A 16,624-nucleotide genomic window follows, 5' to 3' on the forward strand; every position below is an offset into this window, starting at 1 on the left:
TTGCAATTTTATCCCAGCTCTTCTGTTCCTCAATGTGGAAACCTGCCCCCGCTTCCAGTGGGACTTTACCGCCCACCGGGGCCGGCTCCCCAGACTCCCAGCCTCGACGCTGCTTCCCCTGCTCCCTCACCCACCCAAACCCCCAGCGAAGCCCACAGACCAGCAGACACAAGAGACAGCACTGCGCTGTCCCTCACGGCGACCGTTAAACGGTCGCTTCATGCCCGGCCCGGCCCCGCCCCTCGTGACCCCGCCCGCAGCCTCACCCCAGCGGCTCGCTCCCGCCCTCCCGCCCCGCCTCCCTTATCGCCCGGCCGCAGCCGCCTGCCGGCCTTATCGCCCGCGGGCAGCGGCAACCTCACCAGCACCGGCCTCCCGCCAGCGGCAGGCCGGCTCTGGGCACGGCGGTGAGCGTCCGCCGCGACCCGGGGCCCTGCGAGACCCCCGCGCCGCCCGGCCCGGGTGGAGCAGAGCGGAGGGGAGCAGCGCCCAGCCCAGCCCCGGCCCGGCCCGGCCCAGCGCGGCACCGCCCCGCGCGGGGGCTTTGTTACCCCGCATGCAGCATCCGCCGGGGAGGCGGTCGTCCCCGCCCGGCCCCCCGCCCCGTGGAGCGCTCGGGAGGCGGCGCGGCGGGGGCGCCCCGGCGGCAGGCCCGCCCCGCGCGGTGCCCGCCGTCACTGCCGCGGGCGGTTGGGCCGCCGGCGCCTCCCCCGCCGCGGCGGCCTGATGCGGTACCCGGCGCCGCCCCGCCTGGCTTTTTCTGCCCTTTTCCCCGAAACCCCTCCGCCTTGATATCTCCGGGGACGAGGTGGGGGCAGTGACGCCCCGTGCCCGGTGCGCCGGCCATGCGGGGCGCGGCCCCCGGCGGCCCGGCGGCGGGCGGCGGGCGCTGAGCGCGGGCGGCGGCGATGCCGATGCCGGGGGGCGGCGGGGCCGCAGCTGCCGCCAGGCGCCCCCCGTCCGGCGAGGCGGCGGCGGCGCCGCGGGACGAGGAGCAGCAGGAGGAGGAGGGCGAGGAGGATCTCCGCGACGGCGGCGTCCCCTTCTTCGTCAACCGCGGCGGGCTGCCCGTGAACGAGCCCACCTGGGAGCGGATGTGGCGGCATGTGGGCAGGATCCACCCCGAGGGGGAGCGGGTGGCGCAGAGGATCCGGGGCGCCGCCGACCTGCCCAAGGTGAGACCACCCCCACCCCCCCCACGGGGCTGGTGCCGTGCGGGGTCCCGCCGGGAGCGCCCGGGCCGGGCCGATCCCTGCGGGGCGCACGAAGGCAAGAGGGGAAACGGTGGCATTCCGCGGGGAGGGGTCGCTCGCCTGCCCCCCTTGGAGGCTGGGCTCCCCAGCTCGGGAGTGATCCCTCGGGAAAAGGGCCCCCCGGGGGTGCTCTTACAGGAAGCAAAGCCACGCTCCACCTCGGAGGTGTCAGCGGGGCTCTGCCCTGCCCTGGCGCACCAGCAGCACCCTCTTCTGAGGCCTTGCTGGAAAAGAGACTTCAGATGGCTAATGTGCGAGCCCCCTGGGAGGGAGATGGATTGCCCTAAAGAGAAGGACTGGATTAATGCTGAAAAGATGGGGAGAGTTAGATTTAGAAGAGTCTGAATACTTGAGGTGGGAGGGTGAGACAGGCAGAGGCGAGTCTTTGGACCAGTAGAAATTAGATTTGGGTACAGTTTCCCACACCAAAAGGCATTCTTGCACAGAACGGTGTCTGTCAGAAAAGGCACTCTTGATGCCAAAGAGTTTTAAGAGGAGTTAGTGAATGCTTGCAGAGCTTGTTGCTGGTGTAGGGTCAGATGATGTGATTTCCAGGCGCATTCCTGGCCTTGCTGCAGAGAACTCTATGAAAAGAGGAACTGGTGATCATTTTGCTTAACCTTGTGCCCTTGTCCCATACTGAAACATTTGCATGTGAATTCTTGTGATTGTTGCTATCTGTATTGCACCTCAACCAGAGAAAAATTTCCCCCTTTCATTGGCACCCTGTGAACAAAAGACACTGCAAACATTTGGTGTGTCACTCCATTGGTGGGTTATGAGAGTATTCCCATCACACTAACAGAGGAAATTCAAATACAAAAAGATGAAGCTTTTTCTGCTCGGGCTTTTTTAGCAAGAACTTACCTCCTTGGGAAGGTAATTTGAAGTATGCAAGAACATGTTATTATATAGTTCACAGGCAATCCATACTGCTTTCCACGAGGAACTCGAGCAGTGTGTGATGCAACATCCTTTGTGCAGTGAAGAGTTATAGGCAATCCATGGCAGCAACCAGAACAAATCTTGAATCCTGATTACAGTCCCTATTCTAACTCCACTAGACTTTTCCTTCCTTTTCAGATTTCCTTCCTCTCTTCTGACTTTGTCCTGAGCCTGAGTGAAGGCTGAAAACATGTTCAAGATCAATCAAACATGCACTACTTAATTTCCTGACCAAAAGGACTGATTTGGCCAGGAGAGGTGAGGGAAGTGGAAAAAAGAAGTTCACAAACAAGAGTCCAGTGCATGAGGGGAGGGAAATGCAGTGTTCAGTCTCCGGTTTTGGTCTTAATGTGAAGTACTTCTGCTGCTCTCTATAGTGTTGATGCCAAAGGGTTACAGTTAGGGGACACAAGTGGTATGAGCTCTTGCAATAGCAGGTGAAATTGGGCTATGCATTTTTTTTTGGCGTTTGCTAGCACCCCTGGGAACCAGATCTATAAACTCTAATCAGCGCTCTGCAACCCGAGATCCCATGCCCAAGCTCAGCAGGCAGACAGCTGAGAGGATGCTGGGATGCAGGAAGCAGCAAGGATGGATGGGCTCTGTTTCCCTACCTCCTTCTCCCCTCTAGACATGGGTTTTTATCTTTGAGGGCTGTTTATATCACCACACATCTCCATGCTATCAAGTTTCTTTGAATGACTGATGCAACAGATGAGAATTAGGCTAGTGAGTGTACTCTGCAGGGCTAGCTCCTCTGAAAAGCCAGGTACTCTCCATGTGCTGGGAATTGGACAGTGGTTTGCCTGCTCTCAAATATTTGGCCTTGCACGATAGCCAGTATAGGGTGTTGGGGGAAGTAACTCTCAAAAGAGTTGTCCATAAATTAAACTTAGTACTGTCAAATGATGCCTCCAGGAGGCTGTGATAAAGTCTAATATAAATATGTTCACAGATCAGCTGCAGAGGCAGTGTCTGTGACTGTGGTGTAAGAGCTCAGAGATCTCCATTGGTCTCCATTTCCTTCCAGTAGATTTGGGGTGTCCATCAAGTGAGCTGTGCTGTGGTGGCAGGACATAGTTGATTGGCCATGTGTGCTAGGCTTGGGAGTGGCACCCTACTGTAGGTTGTTTCCCTTCTAGCAACAGGGTGGAGTATTGCTTTGCTGGGACCATCAAATGCATGCACACTGGAAATACAAAGTGATGGATTTTAAATGAGGTGGTTATGAGGGCAAAGACAGGAACAGTTACATCTAATGGGTTCATATATAGAGAGAGGGAAAAAAATAGTTTCTTTAGCCAGGCTAATAACTGGCATTGGTATTGCTCTCATGTTGCTTGCAAAAGGAAGATTAGGGAGGTGCTTGGATCTACATAAGCACCATAAAAGAAACTGTTGCTAAACTAGGCTGGCTGAAAAAGCACCTCTGTGATATGGATAAGGGTGGAGCTTTGTCTGTGCCTCATTCCCATCTGCCTTGTCTCATGTACACCGTGGCCCACTTAGTACGTGAAAATCTCTGTTGTTCTCTGGATCCCCTTTCTAAAAGCAGAGTCCCAACCCCATGCATCTCGCCAGCCTGCTGGACTGCGTGCATCTAGGAGTGGGGTGATGCAACCCCTCCACACAAGTGATGAGGGACCAAGGACATGTTCACTCTGCTAAGCCTGGCAGAGGTGTGTGCTCTGGGAAATCTGGGCTCTCTTCCTAGCTCTCTCTCCAGCTTTCAGAGTAACTAAAGGGAAAGCAAAATAGATGTGATTTGCTCTCTTTCCTCTTACAAATAAATTCTTGTTTGCTTTCTGGAGGATTGTGAAGACTGCCTAATATTTATAGCCCTTCTGAGATGTGCAGTGGATGAGGTAAGAATAAAGTGTTAGGGTCTCCCATCCTGTCAGTGTGGGATTGAGGGATGGAGACCTTATTCCTCTCCTCCTGCTTCTATTGCCCCATTAAAATGCTATAGACCTGATGCAAAGGGAACTGTAGCCCAGTCTGGGCTGCAGGCCCAGATCTGAGAGAGAGAGAGCACGCTGTACTTTCATCAGTTTAATTACTTGAGGTGCAGAAGGCTCTTCTGCATTAACTAGTCCCCTGCTGAACTGGTTGCCATTATGCTGTCTCAGTTTTGCACAGTCCTTTGAAGAAAAGGGGATCTGGGGGCCTGTACTAGTAAAGGGAGGAATAACTACCCAGAATCATTACTCTGTGCTGTCAACATGCACTTAATCCATTGGTCTCCCTGAAAAGGCATGAAAGTCTCCATGCTGAAGAAATGAAACAAAGTTAGATAGCCTGTCCTGGTTGTCACCTCTTTCATTGTTTCTGCCTGGAAACAATTTCCCATGACTCAGTGTGTCAGCTCACAGCATCCAAACTGACTCAGCTCGTGCGGTTCCAGAGATGGCTCCATCCCTGCACCGCTCTCTGGAGCCTTCTGTGGTCCTGCTGTGGCTGAACAAACCCAGTTTCACATCTGCTCCTGCCGTTCCTGTGCTGCCTCCTGCAAGTGAGCCAGCTGGTGCCTCAGCTTGCTCCAAGCAGGGTACAGAAATGAGGCACCGGAGACGGCAACTGGCACCTCCAAGAGGTGCTAGGAAAATGAGCACCATTTGGCCACTGGTACCACTTAGTTCTCCAAAAAAAGTAAAGGAAGATCAAAACACAGGAGAGAAAATGGGTAGAGACTGAGTTTAGCTCAGTGTTTACTTGCTGATGGTGTTTGGAGTTAGACTGAAAAACTCTTACAGATCAGAGTTTCCAGAGGCAGGGACAGCCCATCTCTCAAGGTTAAGCACTCTCTGGCCCCTGTGCTGTGCGGGCACATGCAGTGTGACCATGTGGCAAACCAGGACAGGGAACTGATCTGACTGAAAACTGCCTGTGCTTGGTGGTTCGGCTGTCTGCTGCTTCAGGTGCCTGACCTGGTTCACCAGTCACTTGTGCCAACCCAGGGCAGAAGGAGGAGGTATGGTGGCCACAGAAATACCTGTGGAGGGTGATGAGTGGCTAAGCAGCGCTGCTGGCTACAAAACCATGGCCAGCAGAGGCAGTTGTGCACAGCAGAATGGAAGGCCAGAGGGAAGATCTGGTTCTGACTCACTCTTTCTTAGATGGGGATAGCCCAGCTCTGGGGGAAGTCTGAGGAGGAACTGAAATGCTAAAAACAAAACTGCTGTGAAAAGCTGCAGTCTGGCATCAGAGGACTGTGTGCAAGGCATAAGCTATCCTTCAGAGGGAAAATGCTGGGCTGTTTCTCCAAGCCTGTCAGTCACACCAAATTTGTGTCATCTTTAAATTTGTCCTGTGGATGGGAGCCTTCTCTTTCCTTAGACATATTTTCTGAGCTGCTGACAAGGCTGCAGTTATCCCCTGTGGAGCAAACCGTGAGGAAAATCTGACTGGACCCATAAGGCCAAGGCCTCAGAACAGGACAGCAGTCCGAATGGTGAACTTTCAGAAGTCATTCTCTGACCATGTAATTCAAAACAACAGACACTGCAGCGGGGGGCAGTCATGATGCTGTCAAGCCTGTGTCCTAGTCAGTGCCAACTCACCTGAGATGTCAGGAGGCAGTGAGAGACCTTTATACCCTTGCCTGCAGGACTGCTCTATGCTCCAGTGGCTTTGGGGAAACTCATTCTCTGTTTTTGCCTCTCTCCTTCTCTTATTTTTGTTTTGTGCCTTCCAGTTTGCATACTCAAATGAAGCCAAGCTCCCTCCAGTGATAGCTTTCCTGTCTCATGTCTTCCCTTGTCAGTTAATTTTATCTAATTTTTCCAATGTAACATTGCCTAAATGCAGGACCCTTTCACGCAGTTTCTCTTGCAGCTCTGCGGTGGTGCTTCATTCTGAATTTCTTCCCAGTTACCAGTGTGGGAACAGAAGAATGTTCCTGATGTGGTCGCTTCAGGCAGCAAAACGGGGCTGGTTTCAGAGGAACACACTCCCTGTAGCTATGTGCCACTGAGTTCGGCAAGAAGCTGGAGAGGTTTGGAAGCAGTGATTTACGTTCTGCTCCCCATTTCAGATTCCCATACCAAGTGTGCCTGCGTTCCAGCCGTCCACCCCTATCCCTGAGCGCCTGGAAGCTGTACAGCGCTACATCAGGGAGCTTCAGTATCCTTTAATGTTACCTTAGTCACTGGTGTGATAACCCAGGAAGAGGGAGCACGGGAAATTTCTTTCCCTGTGAAGAACAGAAAAGCTCATTCTGTTGTAGCTGGAGAGCAACTGAAACTTGCTCCCTGAAAACAGGAAGCTGGACTTGGGATGATGGTTTGTTTTGCTGCTCTGTTTCTTTTCTGCGCAAGTTACCTTCTGATCCTGTTTGCTCCATGTAACAAACAGACGTGTTGTCAAGGGCCTTTCCCCACTACCCACCCCCCTAGGCCAGTGGCTTTACAGTGCCATTTTGTTAAAAACTTGCGTATCTGAGACCCTGACAACCATGTCTCAGGTGGACTACAAACTGTGTCACCTCACTGTTCAGGCATGGGTGAGCTGTGGAGGTGAGAAAACTGCCTCTCAGGTCATCCTACTTGAACACTCTGTAGCTGTCTAAAGGACAGTCAGCCACTCTGCTTTTGTGCATCTGTGGTATCCTGCCCCTTTATATGCAGAGCTGCCTGTGTGACTGTGTCCTGGGAATGAGATTTCTCCATCCCTGTTGTGTAGGACAGCAGGTATGTGCCATGCAAGCACAGTCTAATCTCACTGATGAGATACAAAGCTAGCTCTGACTTCAGCCTGAAAACAAGGTAAGGCAGCAGATCTTTTGGCACCTCTCACCCATCTAAGGTGGCTGTGCAATGGATTGGATCCCAGTCAGTCTTAGAATAAGGTACCATGAATGTTTCAATGCCCTGTGTGTTTTGTGCATACTGGAGCAGGTCGAGATCTATTGAACTTTGTTCTGCCCAGGTAACTGGAAAGCTGAGCAGAGCATGTGCTGTCAGCATGGGCCTTTGGAAAACTGTGTGTGGGGAGGAGAAAGAGAAGAATTGACAAGAATGAAATACAGTGGAAGTAAGGAGGGACTATAAATGGCAGAAATGCAGGAGAGGGAGGTGGGAACTTTCTTGCATTGTTTTATTTGCGGGATCATGACTTTGCTGTGAGAATAGTAACACAAAAGTTCTTCAGACAGGTTTTCTTCAAACTCTACTTTCCAAGCTGCCAAGCCCTTAACTTCTTGCCTCCAGGTACAATCACACTGGGACACAATTCTTTGAGATTAAGAAGAGCAGACCTCTAACTGGGTAAGTCCTGGCAGCCCCTACAGCATTTAATCCTTGCTTTAAGTTGTTGGGGCCTGGCTATACCCACTGCTTTTTCTTCCATCCCCTGGCCAAATTCTAGGTGGCACTCAGGGCTTTCAGTACTGCAGCTCCATGCTACTTTAGGTGACTTTACTGTCTGTTGCCTGGGGCATGGCTGAGTAGAGCTGTGTCTGGCCTTTCTCATGGACAAGAGTAGGTTTTGTTGTCGTGAATCAGTACATCAAATAAAATAACGTAAATGTATTTCAAAGATGTGCAGATTCTGCCTGCTTCTAATTGGAATATAACTATATGAACTTCTGATGGATTCTGAAATTAGTCCTGCCCTAAACAAGCTTTGTAAAAGCCAAGTATCTTTACAGGCCTAACTCCCTAGCTCCTGTGAGTGCCTTTGCAGAATCTAGGCTCACTAAGCTTTTGGTGTCTCATAGTTTAAAGGAAAAGGGAAATTCTCCTGACTGCAGATTTTGGGAAGTGCTGTGCCCCATAAGTTCCTGGAGATAAGCACTTGATGTGTATTGACTCTCTTGGCCAACGTATTGAGAGTCTCCCAAGACTGGCTTCTTACTATTGGTCTAGTCCATAGACTTATATGACCCCAAGCATCTTGTGCTGTAATCAGTGCAATGTCTCCTCCACAGTATTTGTTGACCCGAGAGTAGGGTTGATGCCAGAGTAGAGGGCTTCACTGTCCTTGGACCTTGTGAGGCAAACATTTCTGGCTTTTGGCTCTTTGAGGCTTCTGCTTGTGATTACACTGGTGTCCATCCAGAACTCACTGAGCCAAGTGCTGTGGTCTCCCTGAGAACAGAGGTTGGCCTAGTAGGCAGCTTTGCTGTAACTCACTGAAGGGAGCTCCTTGTAAGTAGTGACAGCATGTGGTAGATTTGGATTTAGTATCTTCCTTGTCTTCTGTTCCCTGTCCTCAGTGGGCAGCCTTCTCTCCTGGAAACCTACCTTACATATATAGTGCAGAAGGGCTGAACTGGCTGTGCTTACGTAGCACAAGCCCTCTAACTGTCCTCATCTTTCCCTTGTCCCACTCTGCAGGCTGATGGACCTGGCCAAAGAAATGACCAAAGAGGCCCTGCCAATAAAATGCCTGGAAGCTGTGATCCTGGGAATGTATCCTTTCCTCTTGGACTTGTGCATGTCTGCCTATCCTTGTGTTTTCTCCTCTGCTCTCTTATGATGCTTTGAGGCTGCTGGAAATATTGTCACCAAGCCCCACATCCCTCTGTTTTCCCTCCCCACTTCTCCCAAAAAGCCCCACATATAAAATCCAAATCCAAGCATTCGCTGATATATCAGAATTAGCTCTTAGGAGTTGCTCCTCCTTCCCCAAGAAGGATGGTGCTACTCTGGACAACTCTACAAGTGAGTAAAAGATACAGGAAGGATCTAATGAACATCTAAAGAGGTGCAAAAATACTAGATAGAGTTAGGTCAGGAAGTCCTTTGTGGATAACACTGTTCCCTTACTGCAATGTTGCCTGCATGTGTTTTACATTAAAATAAGTTAGGGATCCTCCCCAATTTCTAATTATGGCGTATGTCACTTTATTATTATGTCTAACACTGCCTGCCAGCTTAGGCAATACCTTTATTAATTCTAGACATGTGTCATCTTTAAGTACACATCTTTCCCAGCTATCTTCCAGGTTTAGTCTATGTCACTCGGGCTATAAATTCTTGATGCATATTGGCAAAGCCACCGGGAGGGGCAGAGGTGGCAAGTGAATGGTTCAGAAGGGTAATCTGATGAGTATTTTGTCCTGAAGGTTCCTCGGTTTGTGTGTGAAATAGTAGCTAGTAAAATGGATTAAAACAAACTGAGGAATAATGCTACAGCATTAACAGTTTGGCAGCTATGGAATATAGTACACTTGAGGTGTTAGCATTGCAACTTCTGTGTCACAAAACTGCCTCAAAATTAACTTCCCTTTGCTGACTTGTTGAAGAGGCCAAGTCTGGTTTCCCCATGACCCAGATGAAAGTAGGGCAGCTTGCAATGAGCTGGACTCTTGATCAGGAGAAAAAAATCCTGCCTATGTGATGCCTGAATCAGTGGTGAGTCTGCTGAGCAGGATGAGAAGTTTTGGAGCAGGAAGGAGTATCTTGTCAAGAAAATCTGTCACTTGGTTGTTTCCTGAATAGTGACTGCTGTCAGTTACCTCACCAACAACATGACCACGCTGGACCGTTTCCCCATCAGCTTCAAAACCCACTTCTCAGGGAACTACTTCCGACACATTGTGCTGGGGGTGAACTTTGGAGGTCGCTATGGGGCACTTGGCATCAGCCGACGTGAGGAGCTCATGTACAAAGCACCCGTCTTCCGCACACTGAGCGAACTCATCTTTGACTTTGAGGAGGCATATCGCCGCTGCTGGCACACTCTCAAAAAGGTGAAGCTGGGCCACTGTGTGTCCCATGACCCACACAGTGTGGAGCAAATTGAGTGGAAGCACTCCATCCTGGATCTAGACAAGCTAACTCGGGAAGACTTCCGCAAAGAGCTTGAGAGACACGCCCGTGATATGAGGCTGAAGGTAGGCAGCAAGGATGGAGAAGTAGTTTGCTGCTGCATCAGCTGTCCTGCTTAGCTGACAGCATGCTGGGGGAATGAAGTGGCAGGAGGCTCTCCTAGATGGCGGTGGAGTAGAGGGTGAATTGGAGGCTGGGGGCTCTTTTCCTTGGTATACAGGTTGGGCCCCTAATGGACACTCATGCAGTACTGCAGTTGCGATTATCTTGGACTGTATACAGTCCTTGGAGCCATAGCTGTCACTGTAGCTTGTTTTTTCTGGCTTTTGCATTTTTGATGCACTTGCCTTGCCTTTTTGTCTTTTATTCCCATATAATTTATCATTGTTAGGCTTTGTGTTTTCTTGTTACTATTCGTACTGGTTTTCTGCTCATGTTGCTCTTACTTTATTTTTTCTCGCAGATTGGCAAAGGAACTGGGCCACCATCTCCTACCAAGGACAGAAAGAAAGATGTCTCCTCCCCACAAAGAGGTCAGGCCAGTCCCCATCGTCGCAACAGCCGTGGGGACCGACGGTGAGTGGGGCTGCTGAGCAAGAGACCTATCTAGAGCATCTCTGCTTTACTCACTCTACTTTGCTGTCTGGTTTTGGATCCTTCTGATGTCTTATTGGGGTTCTTTATAACAGGGGATACTTCTCTGACCTGCAGTAGCATTCTTCCCTAGTCTGTATCTTTGTGAGTTTATCATTGCTTGGGGAGTGGGGGGGGCAGCTGGGGGGTTTCTTGTTTTGGCAGGGAGGAGGAAGGCAGCTCAAATAGACAGTGATCTTGGTAGCTGATACTTAACCTTACGCAGGGGTCTGAGCTCTGGTGTCTCACAGACCCGTGCCCCAAAGAGATTCCAAAAATTACACTGCTGCAGGTGAGATTGTTTTCCTGAAACTGATCTGGCACCAGAGTGGGCTTCTTACTCTTCCTAACCTACATTATCTTCTGTGGAGATTGTTGGGAGAGTTACTGGAAGTTGCATAAAAATCCTGCCCTCAATAGTGTAGGATAAGTCTGAAGCTTTCCTATACCTTTTCCTGTGCTGCCATCTCTATGTGCAGCACCTCCTGACTGAAAAAAACAGTTTCTGAATAGTTCTTACCCAATTTGCTCACAGGCCATCTGGTGAGAAGAAGCCTGCCGATTCCAAAGCCATGCCAGACCTCAATGGGTACCAGATCCGGGTGTGAAGAGAGCTGTGCCTTGTGTGCCTGGCTCCACAGACTGCTGGTCACAACTGGGACCTAGATCCACCTGCAGTGATTCTGACAAAGGGGACAGGGGAGCGGGAGTGGAACAGAGCGCTGATCTTCCCAGGTACTTCCTAGAGGACCAGTCCCAGAGCTGGATCCCATGGGTCCCAGAGGATTCACCTGCCTGTTTCTGGGAGAGGTGTCCATCTTAATTCACTGAAACAAGTTTTTTTTTAAAAAAAAAAAAAAAAGATCTGTACATTGATGGGAGTTTGCTGCAGGAAGAATAAGAAGTGAGTGGGGTCAGCAGCCTTGCTATCAATTTTTTTGTGTTGACAGCAAGTAGGCGAAGCATCTTGTTGACAGTACTTCTTCCCTGTCTGCACAGAAGTCTTCAACCCATGCAAGGCCTGCAGGGCTGAGGGAGAAGTGATGCTGCAATGGGATGGCCCCTGCATCTTGTGCAAAAACTCCTGGTTTTGTAATTATGAACACTTTGTTTAGCATTGCTCTTGTGAGAGACAGGGCTGAATTTGCTCAGCTTGAGTTATTGATCGTACAAGGGCCTCTCATCCAGAGAAACCACATTTTGTGTGTTTAGTCCTGCCTATTTCAAAGCATTTCATTGTCTCTGGGGGGGGTAGACAGTGGGATGATGATCCTCTTTACCCACCGTGATACTGGTGAGCTGTTGCTCTAAGTCCTTTTGTGCCGAGTGGGTCAGGATATGCCTATGCCATTGCTATATGAAAACTGGCAGAGAGACCTCAATTGTCCCGGCAGGGGCTGGTGGGAAGCCTGAACTTTTGTCATCTCTTCATCAGCCTTCTCTCTATTAACTTCCAGTGACTGCTACTGTGAAAGCTTGCGGAAGGCACTTCAGTCACTGAGGTATGAGTTTGAAGAGTAAATAGTTAAAGAAGGATTTAATGATGTGAACAGGTTTTACAAACATTTTTACTTTCCACAAGGTTCTTGCTCATTCCTCGCTGTAGTGTTAGTGCTAGAGTTACAGACACCTGTTGGTGGGAAGCCCTGCTCGAGGAGATTGCAGATGCTTTCCTGACAGCTCAGCCTGGAGCCTCCTGAAAGTAGTTCCTCTCCCTCAGTCCCAGAGCTGTGCTTGTGTTCTGGCTCTTTGGATAGCTGCAGTATTTAACAGCACCACTTATGCTAGCCTTCCCCAGAAGGCTAGGCTGGGCCTATCTGCCTGCTTACAGCCTTGACTCTTCCTACACTTCTTTTCAGGGGAGTGTTGTACTACTGATTAAGCAGTGTAATGCTTGTCAGAAATCTGGAGTGTTGTCAGACCCCTCTTTGAGGCCTAGGGCCTGGAAACAACAGAGTTGCCAGAAGTCAGAACAGCATGGCCTTGAAGTGATCTGGATGTGTGGATCTAGGGGATGCAAAAACTGAGCTTAGGAGTGGCAGTATCCTTGAGAGAAACTGTCTTGTTTTATCATAGCACTGACAAGGAGTTAAAACTTTCTGAAATACTATATTTTTAATTTTGTTAGAACTGGGCTTATTCTTTCCTGTCAACTTGGTAGAGCTAAGCTCCATTGCACTTCTAACAGGTTTTTTGTTGCAGTATTGCTGTGCCACACCGTGATATAAGCAGTGCTATTTTGGTGGCAGAGAATGGGTCCTTATCCCCAAACAAATCAGCTCTTCTGTCTAGTTAAAGCAGCATTAATCCTTCAAGCGCCACCCACAAGCGATTTAACTCAGACCTTACAGGTTCCTAACTGTACATCCTTAACTGTGATGTAACTTGCAAGGCGCTATATCCATACCACTGCACCCTGTCCTTCTGAGCTCTCTTTGTAGTTATGCTGTACGACCAGGAGGACAATCCACAGGGAGATGGCAGAACTTGGTGCTGATCTAAGACAAGGCTAATCTAGAAGAGGATGCCAGTTTCTACACTGCAGTGCAACACCTGTCCCCTCCCTTGCACTCCAGCTACATGCAACGATTTGAAACTAGACAGCAGTAGCAAGCCAAGCACCCATTTGAATGTGTCCTCTGGTCAATCTTGTGTGGCTGTAAATTAACATATTTAGTGTCTGGATGCTAACAGTGATGTTAGCTGTAAAGGTACCACAGTTACCTGTAAATAATATGGGCCGCTTGGAAGCCACAAACTGCCTTTGCATAATGTTTGCTATGCAGCGGACTGAAAGTTCAAGTGCCACTGTGAATCATGTGATAAATACAAGCAGCAGTCAGCAAGGGAGACTGAATGTCAGGTTTTATTAAAGTGGATGAAATCCAGAAAAAAAATTATAAAAGCCACTTGGATAAAGCTAGGATGTATCCTCACCATGACTTTGGTTGGTTGGTTAGTTAATTCAGAGTAACTGGAAAGCTCTTAAGAATAATTAGGAGCTTCATACAGAGCAAATTCAATAGCTGAACAGACTTGAGCCTTTTTAGATGGAAAGGAAGGGAAGCGTGTTGGAGGGAGGAAGACTTCAAAACAGATGGGGCAAGTGAGGGGTCAGCTGCAAGCTAATGATGCTTTCTTGAGAGCAGGGCAAAAGGGATGCTCAGCAGTGTTAGATAACCAGGGCAGAATGGCTTAAAACAAAATGCTTTGTTTCACCTGGTAATTAAGTGCTTTCCTGCAGGATGTAACTGAGGCCAATAGCTTAGAAAACCAAAGGAAATGGATGTTTAAGGAATGAATGACAGGTAGAGTTCAAGGTCTTTTAATCCTCAGCTGTAGCCAGATAAGAATAGCCTCTTTCAAGATTTAGTTGCACAATTATGTACGTTAGGAGGCATTCGATTCTTATGTATCTAATGTTGATGATGTCTCAAGACGGACACAGGAGCAGACATGAGCCCTCTACTAGGGTCACTATTTTAAGCCTTCTACAATGTTGCTCTGTGTGGTAGAATTCCTGCCCCTTACTGTTCCTGTATCTCCAGTTTAGCAGATGGTGCAAGAAACTGGAAAATGACCAAGCAATTCTCCTCCTCTTGTTCTTGCTCCCCCCATCTTTGTAAAAAGATGAATCACTTCAATACAATGCTTAGCTTCCTTGCTAACAAACAAGACAGCATCCCCCTGTGACAGAGAGGATTAGGGCAATCCAGTTTTGTGCAGTAAGAAAGCTAAGGGTACAATGAAAGACAAACTTTTGCACTTCTACTTCTTTCCTCCCTCATCCACCTGCTCTGGTTTCTGGTCTGTCTGCCTTTCACCATAAGGAAGAAAAGGCTGGAGATGAGTCTTTTTTACATCTGCAGTCTTTAGAGCTACAGAGAAGGAATGAAAATATGGAACTAGACCGTAACTCATACTCCTTAGTGCCCGCAGAACAAAAAAAGATAGATCTTGAGTAGTCCTATTAATTATTTAATGTTAAATATTAATACGATCGCTCATGTAGCTCTGGTGTGTAAACGTCACTGTTCAGTAGGTCTCATCTGATGTCTGTTCTGCAGAACAAATCCTTCTGAGCTCTGTGGAAGGAACTGCGTCCATACACTAGGAATGGACAGATACTGCCTATGTTGTATATGAAGTCTAGGTGAGCTTTGAAAGACTTGAACAAATGCTGACCTACTAATAGCAAAACTATTTTAAATGTAATGCAAACCTTGAAATAAGAGTTCTTTATACTTTTATGTAGACAAGTCCCTCAATACCTGGCCAACTGCAATTTTTTTAATGGATGAATGGATTAGTGAGCAAAACTTTCTGCTACAGTGTCACTCTGATATGAACTTAATATACTAAAGAGCAGGGTTGGGTGTCCATCAGCCTGTGACACACTAGCCTTTTTTAACTCTGATATGATAAGCTAAATGAGTCTTTAGGAACTTAAGGTGTGTTAGCAAGTGTTTTAGCTGGGAGTGGAGTGCTTTTTTTCAGTTGACTCCTTTACCTGTGTGCCACTGTATGGGTCAGTACATAGTATGCTTGGATCTTCCAGAATAAATGATTCCAGAACTGTGGTTCAAACATAGTTTCTGTTCCTGCAGTAGCTGTATTGGTGTTATCAGATCTACTTAATATGAAGAAGTTTTTTTTTAACTATTTCAAGTGAAAGCCTTAATCAGGCGCCTGCCCCTTAAGGTAGGCTCACATGTGGTGTTGTATAGACTGAAACATGATTGTCCTTAAAATTGTGGAGTTTAAGAAACCATAATGAACAGAAGAATGCTCCTGTTGCCAAAGGGTAAGAGTCTGGATTAGATAGGCTTGACCGTGCTCCAGTGGCTCTGGCTCATCACTTCAGGTGGCTGCTTTAGCCACTTGCTCTTTCTAAGTGAAGTATTTCAGGTAGTCCTGATGATCAGGCACTAGATATAAGCGGGAAGTGCCCTGTGTCCCACGCGTACTGTGTGTGCCAGTCTGGCTGAAATAACATCCCTTATTCCAGTGGTCTTGCACTGTTGTCCTGTCAACATTAAGACCTGTGTTATGGATTTATAACTTAACCTTAGAAAGCAAGTGCTATTCCGGCTTGGTGTTTGCTCTGCCAGAGCAAGGTGGAGATGGTCCCTCTACAGCCAAGCTGAACTCCTTAGGGAATTTAATATTTTTGTCTGTTTTCTGAGTAGGTGTTTACTTGTATCACAGCCCCTCTCCTTCAGTGGTGCCCTGGCCCTGTCTGCTGAAGAGCAACTAAATTTAGGCCCAGAAGGCTACTGAATCCCCTGTAATCTCTGCAGAGCAGAGTTTCCCTCCAGGTCAGGGTTGAGATGGTGCTAGCGGGACCAGAGTGGTCCCCTTCCATGCACATCAGTATTGTACTCTAGCACTGATAGGGTGCTCCAAAACCATTTACATCCTTATCACTGGTACAGCTCAGAGCTAAGAAATTGAAGGTTTCTTTCTTTAAGAACAATATCATGTGTGTCTTTTTGTAACTAATCAGTGTGGTTCTGTGTTTTTATGTAGCCAACACAGAACTTGTATTTAGATTTAGTTCTTACTGCACTTCCCATAGCCCTCATGTTGATACTTCTTCCTGCTTCCTTTGACACTTAGACAATAAAATTCCCTCTGTACTGCTCTCAGCTTGTGCAGAGAAAACAAGATGTCTGTACTGTCTTTCTTTCCAATTTAAACTTTCCTGTTGTCAGTCAGCTGAGAAGTCAAAGGCACAGCCTTGAGTGAGTGTATAGATGCCCTGTGCTTGCAACACTATGGACATGGAAGAACCCTCACTCTCCTTCAATCATCTGAACAGGCAAGTATGTCTGCACACACAGAAGCAGCTGCCAGAGAGTAAGAAGTATGTATGTGGCTGCGTAGCAAAGGTTAAAACTCATCTTTTCCTCTTGAACTGCCATCAGTCACGCTGGATGAAAAAAAAAAAGTCAGTGAATGCAGCAACAGAAGTGTCAGTCTTGAAACAATACTGTAAGGGTTAACAAAAGCCTCTGCTTG

The 16,624-nt window shown here is 48.4% G+C and overlaps 2 protein-coding genes across 8 annotated transcripts in view; one reads left to right on the top strand and one right to left on the bottom strand.

Annotated features, from left to right (window-relative positions):
- ANGEL1 (angel homolog 1) overlaps positions 1-16,624 on the bottom strand; it is a 98,562-nt gene that overhangs the window by 66,157 nt on the left and 15,781 nt on the right. The window contains exon 11 of one of the 5 annotated variants that reach the window (XM_054826994.1): positions 13,457-16,535. The exons of the other annotated variants lie outside the window; for them this stretch is intronic. Coding sequence (XP_054682969.1) covers positions 16,531-16,535 — 5 coding nt within the window. The 3' untranslated portion in view covers positions 13,457-16,530. Of the gene's footprint in view, positions 1-13,456; positions 16,536-16,624 lie in introns of those variants that run through there. 5 annotated transcript variants of the gene reach the window in all.
- VASH1 (vasohibin 1) overlaps positions 421-16,624 on the top strand; it is a 155,530-nt gene continuing 139,326 nt past the window's right edge. The window contains exons 1-8 of one of the 3 annotated variants that reach the window (XR_008577319.1): positions 421-1,175; positions 6,232-6,320; positions 7,406-7,462; positions 8,534-8,608; positions 9,654-10,035; positions 10,434-10,546; positions 11,139-11,338; positions 11,554-16,270. Coding sequence is in view for 1 of the 3 variants with exons in the window: in XM_054827017.1 (XP_054682992.1) it covers positions 909-1,175; positions 6,232-6,320; positions 7,406-7,462; positions 8,534-8,608; positions 9,654-10,035; positions 10,434-10,546; positions 11,139-11,211 (1,056 nt within the window). In the remaining 2 variants the exon portion in view is untranslated. Of the gene's footprint in view, positions 1,176-6,231; positions 6,321-7,405; positions 7,463-8,533; positions 8,609-9,653; positions 10,036-10,433; positions 10,547-11,138; positions 16,271-16,624 lie in introns of those variants that run through there. The other 2 variants (XR_008577318.1, XM_054827017.1) reach the window with 2 other exon arrangements.

Source organism: Grus americana, chromosome 5 (genome assembly GCF_028858705.1).
Source record: "Grus americana isolate bGruAme1 chromosome 5, bGruAme1.mat, whole genome shotgun sequence".
Lineage (NCBI taxonomy): Eukaryota > Metazoa > Chordata > Aves > Gruiformes > Gruidae > Grus > Grus americana.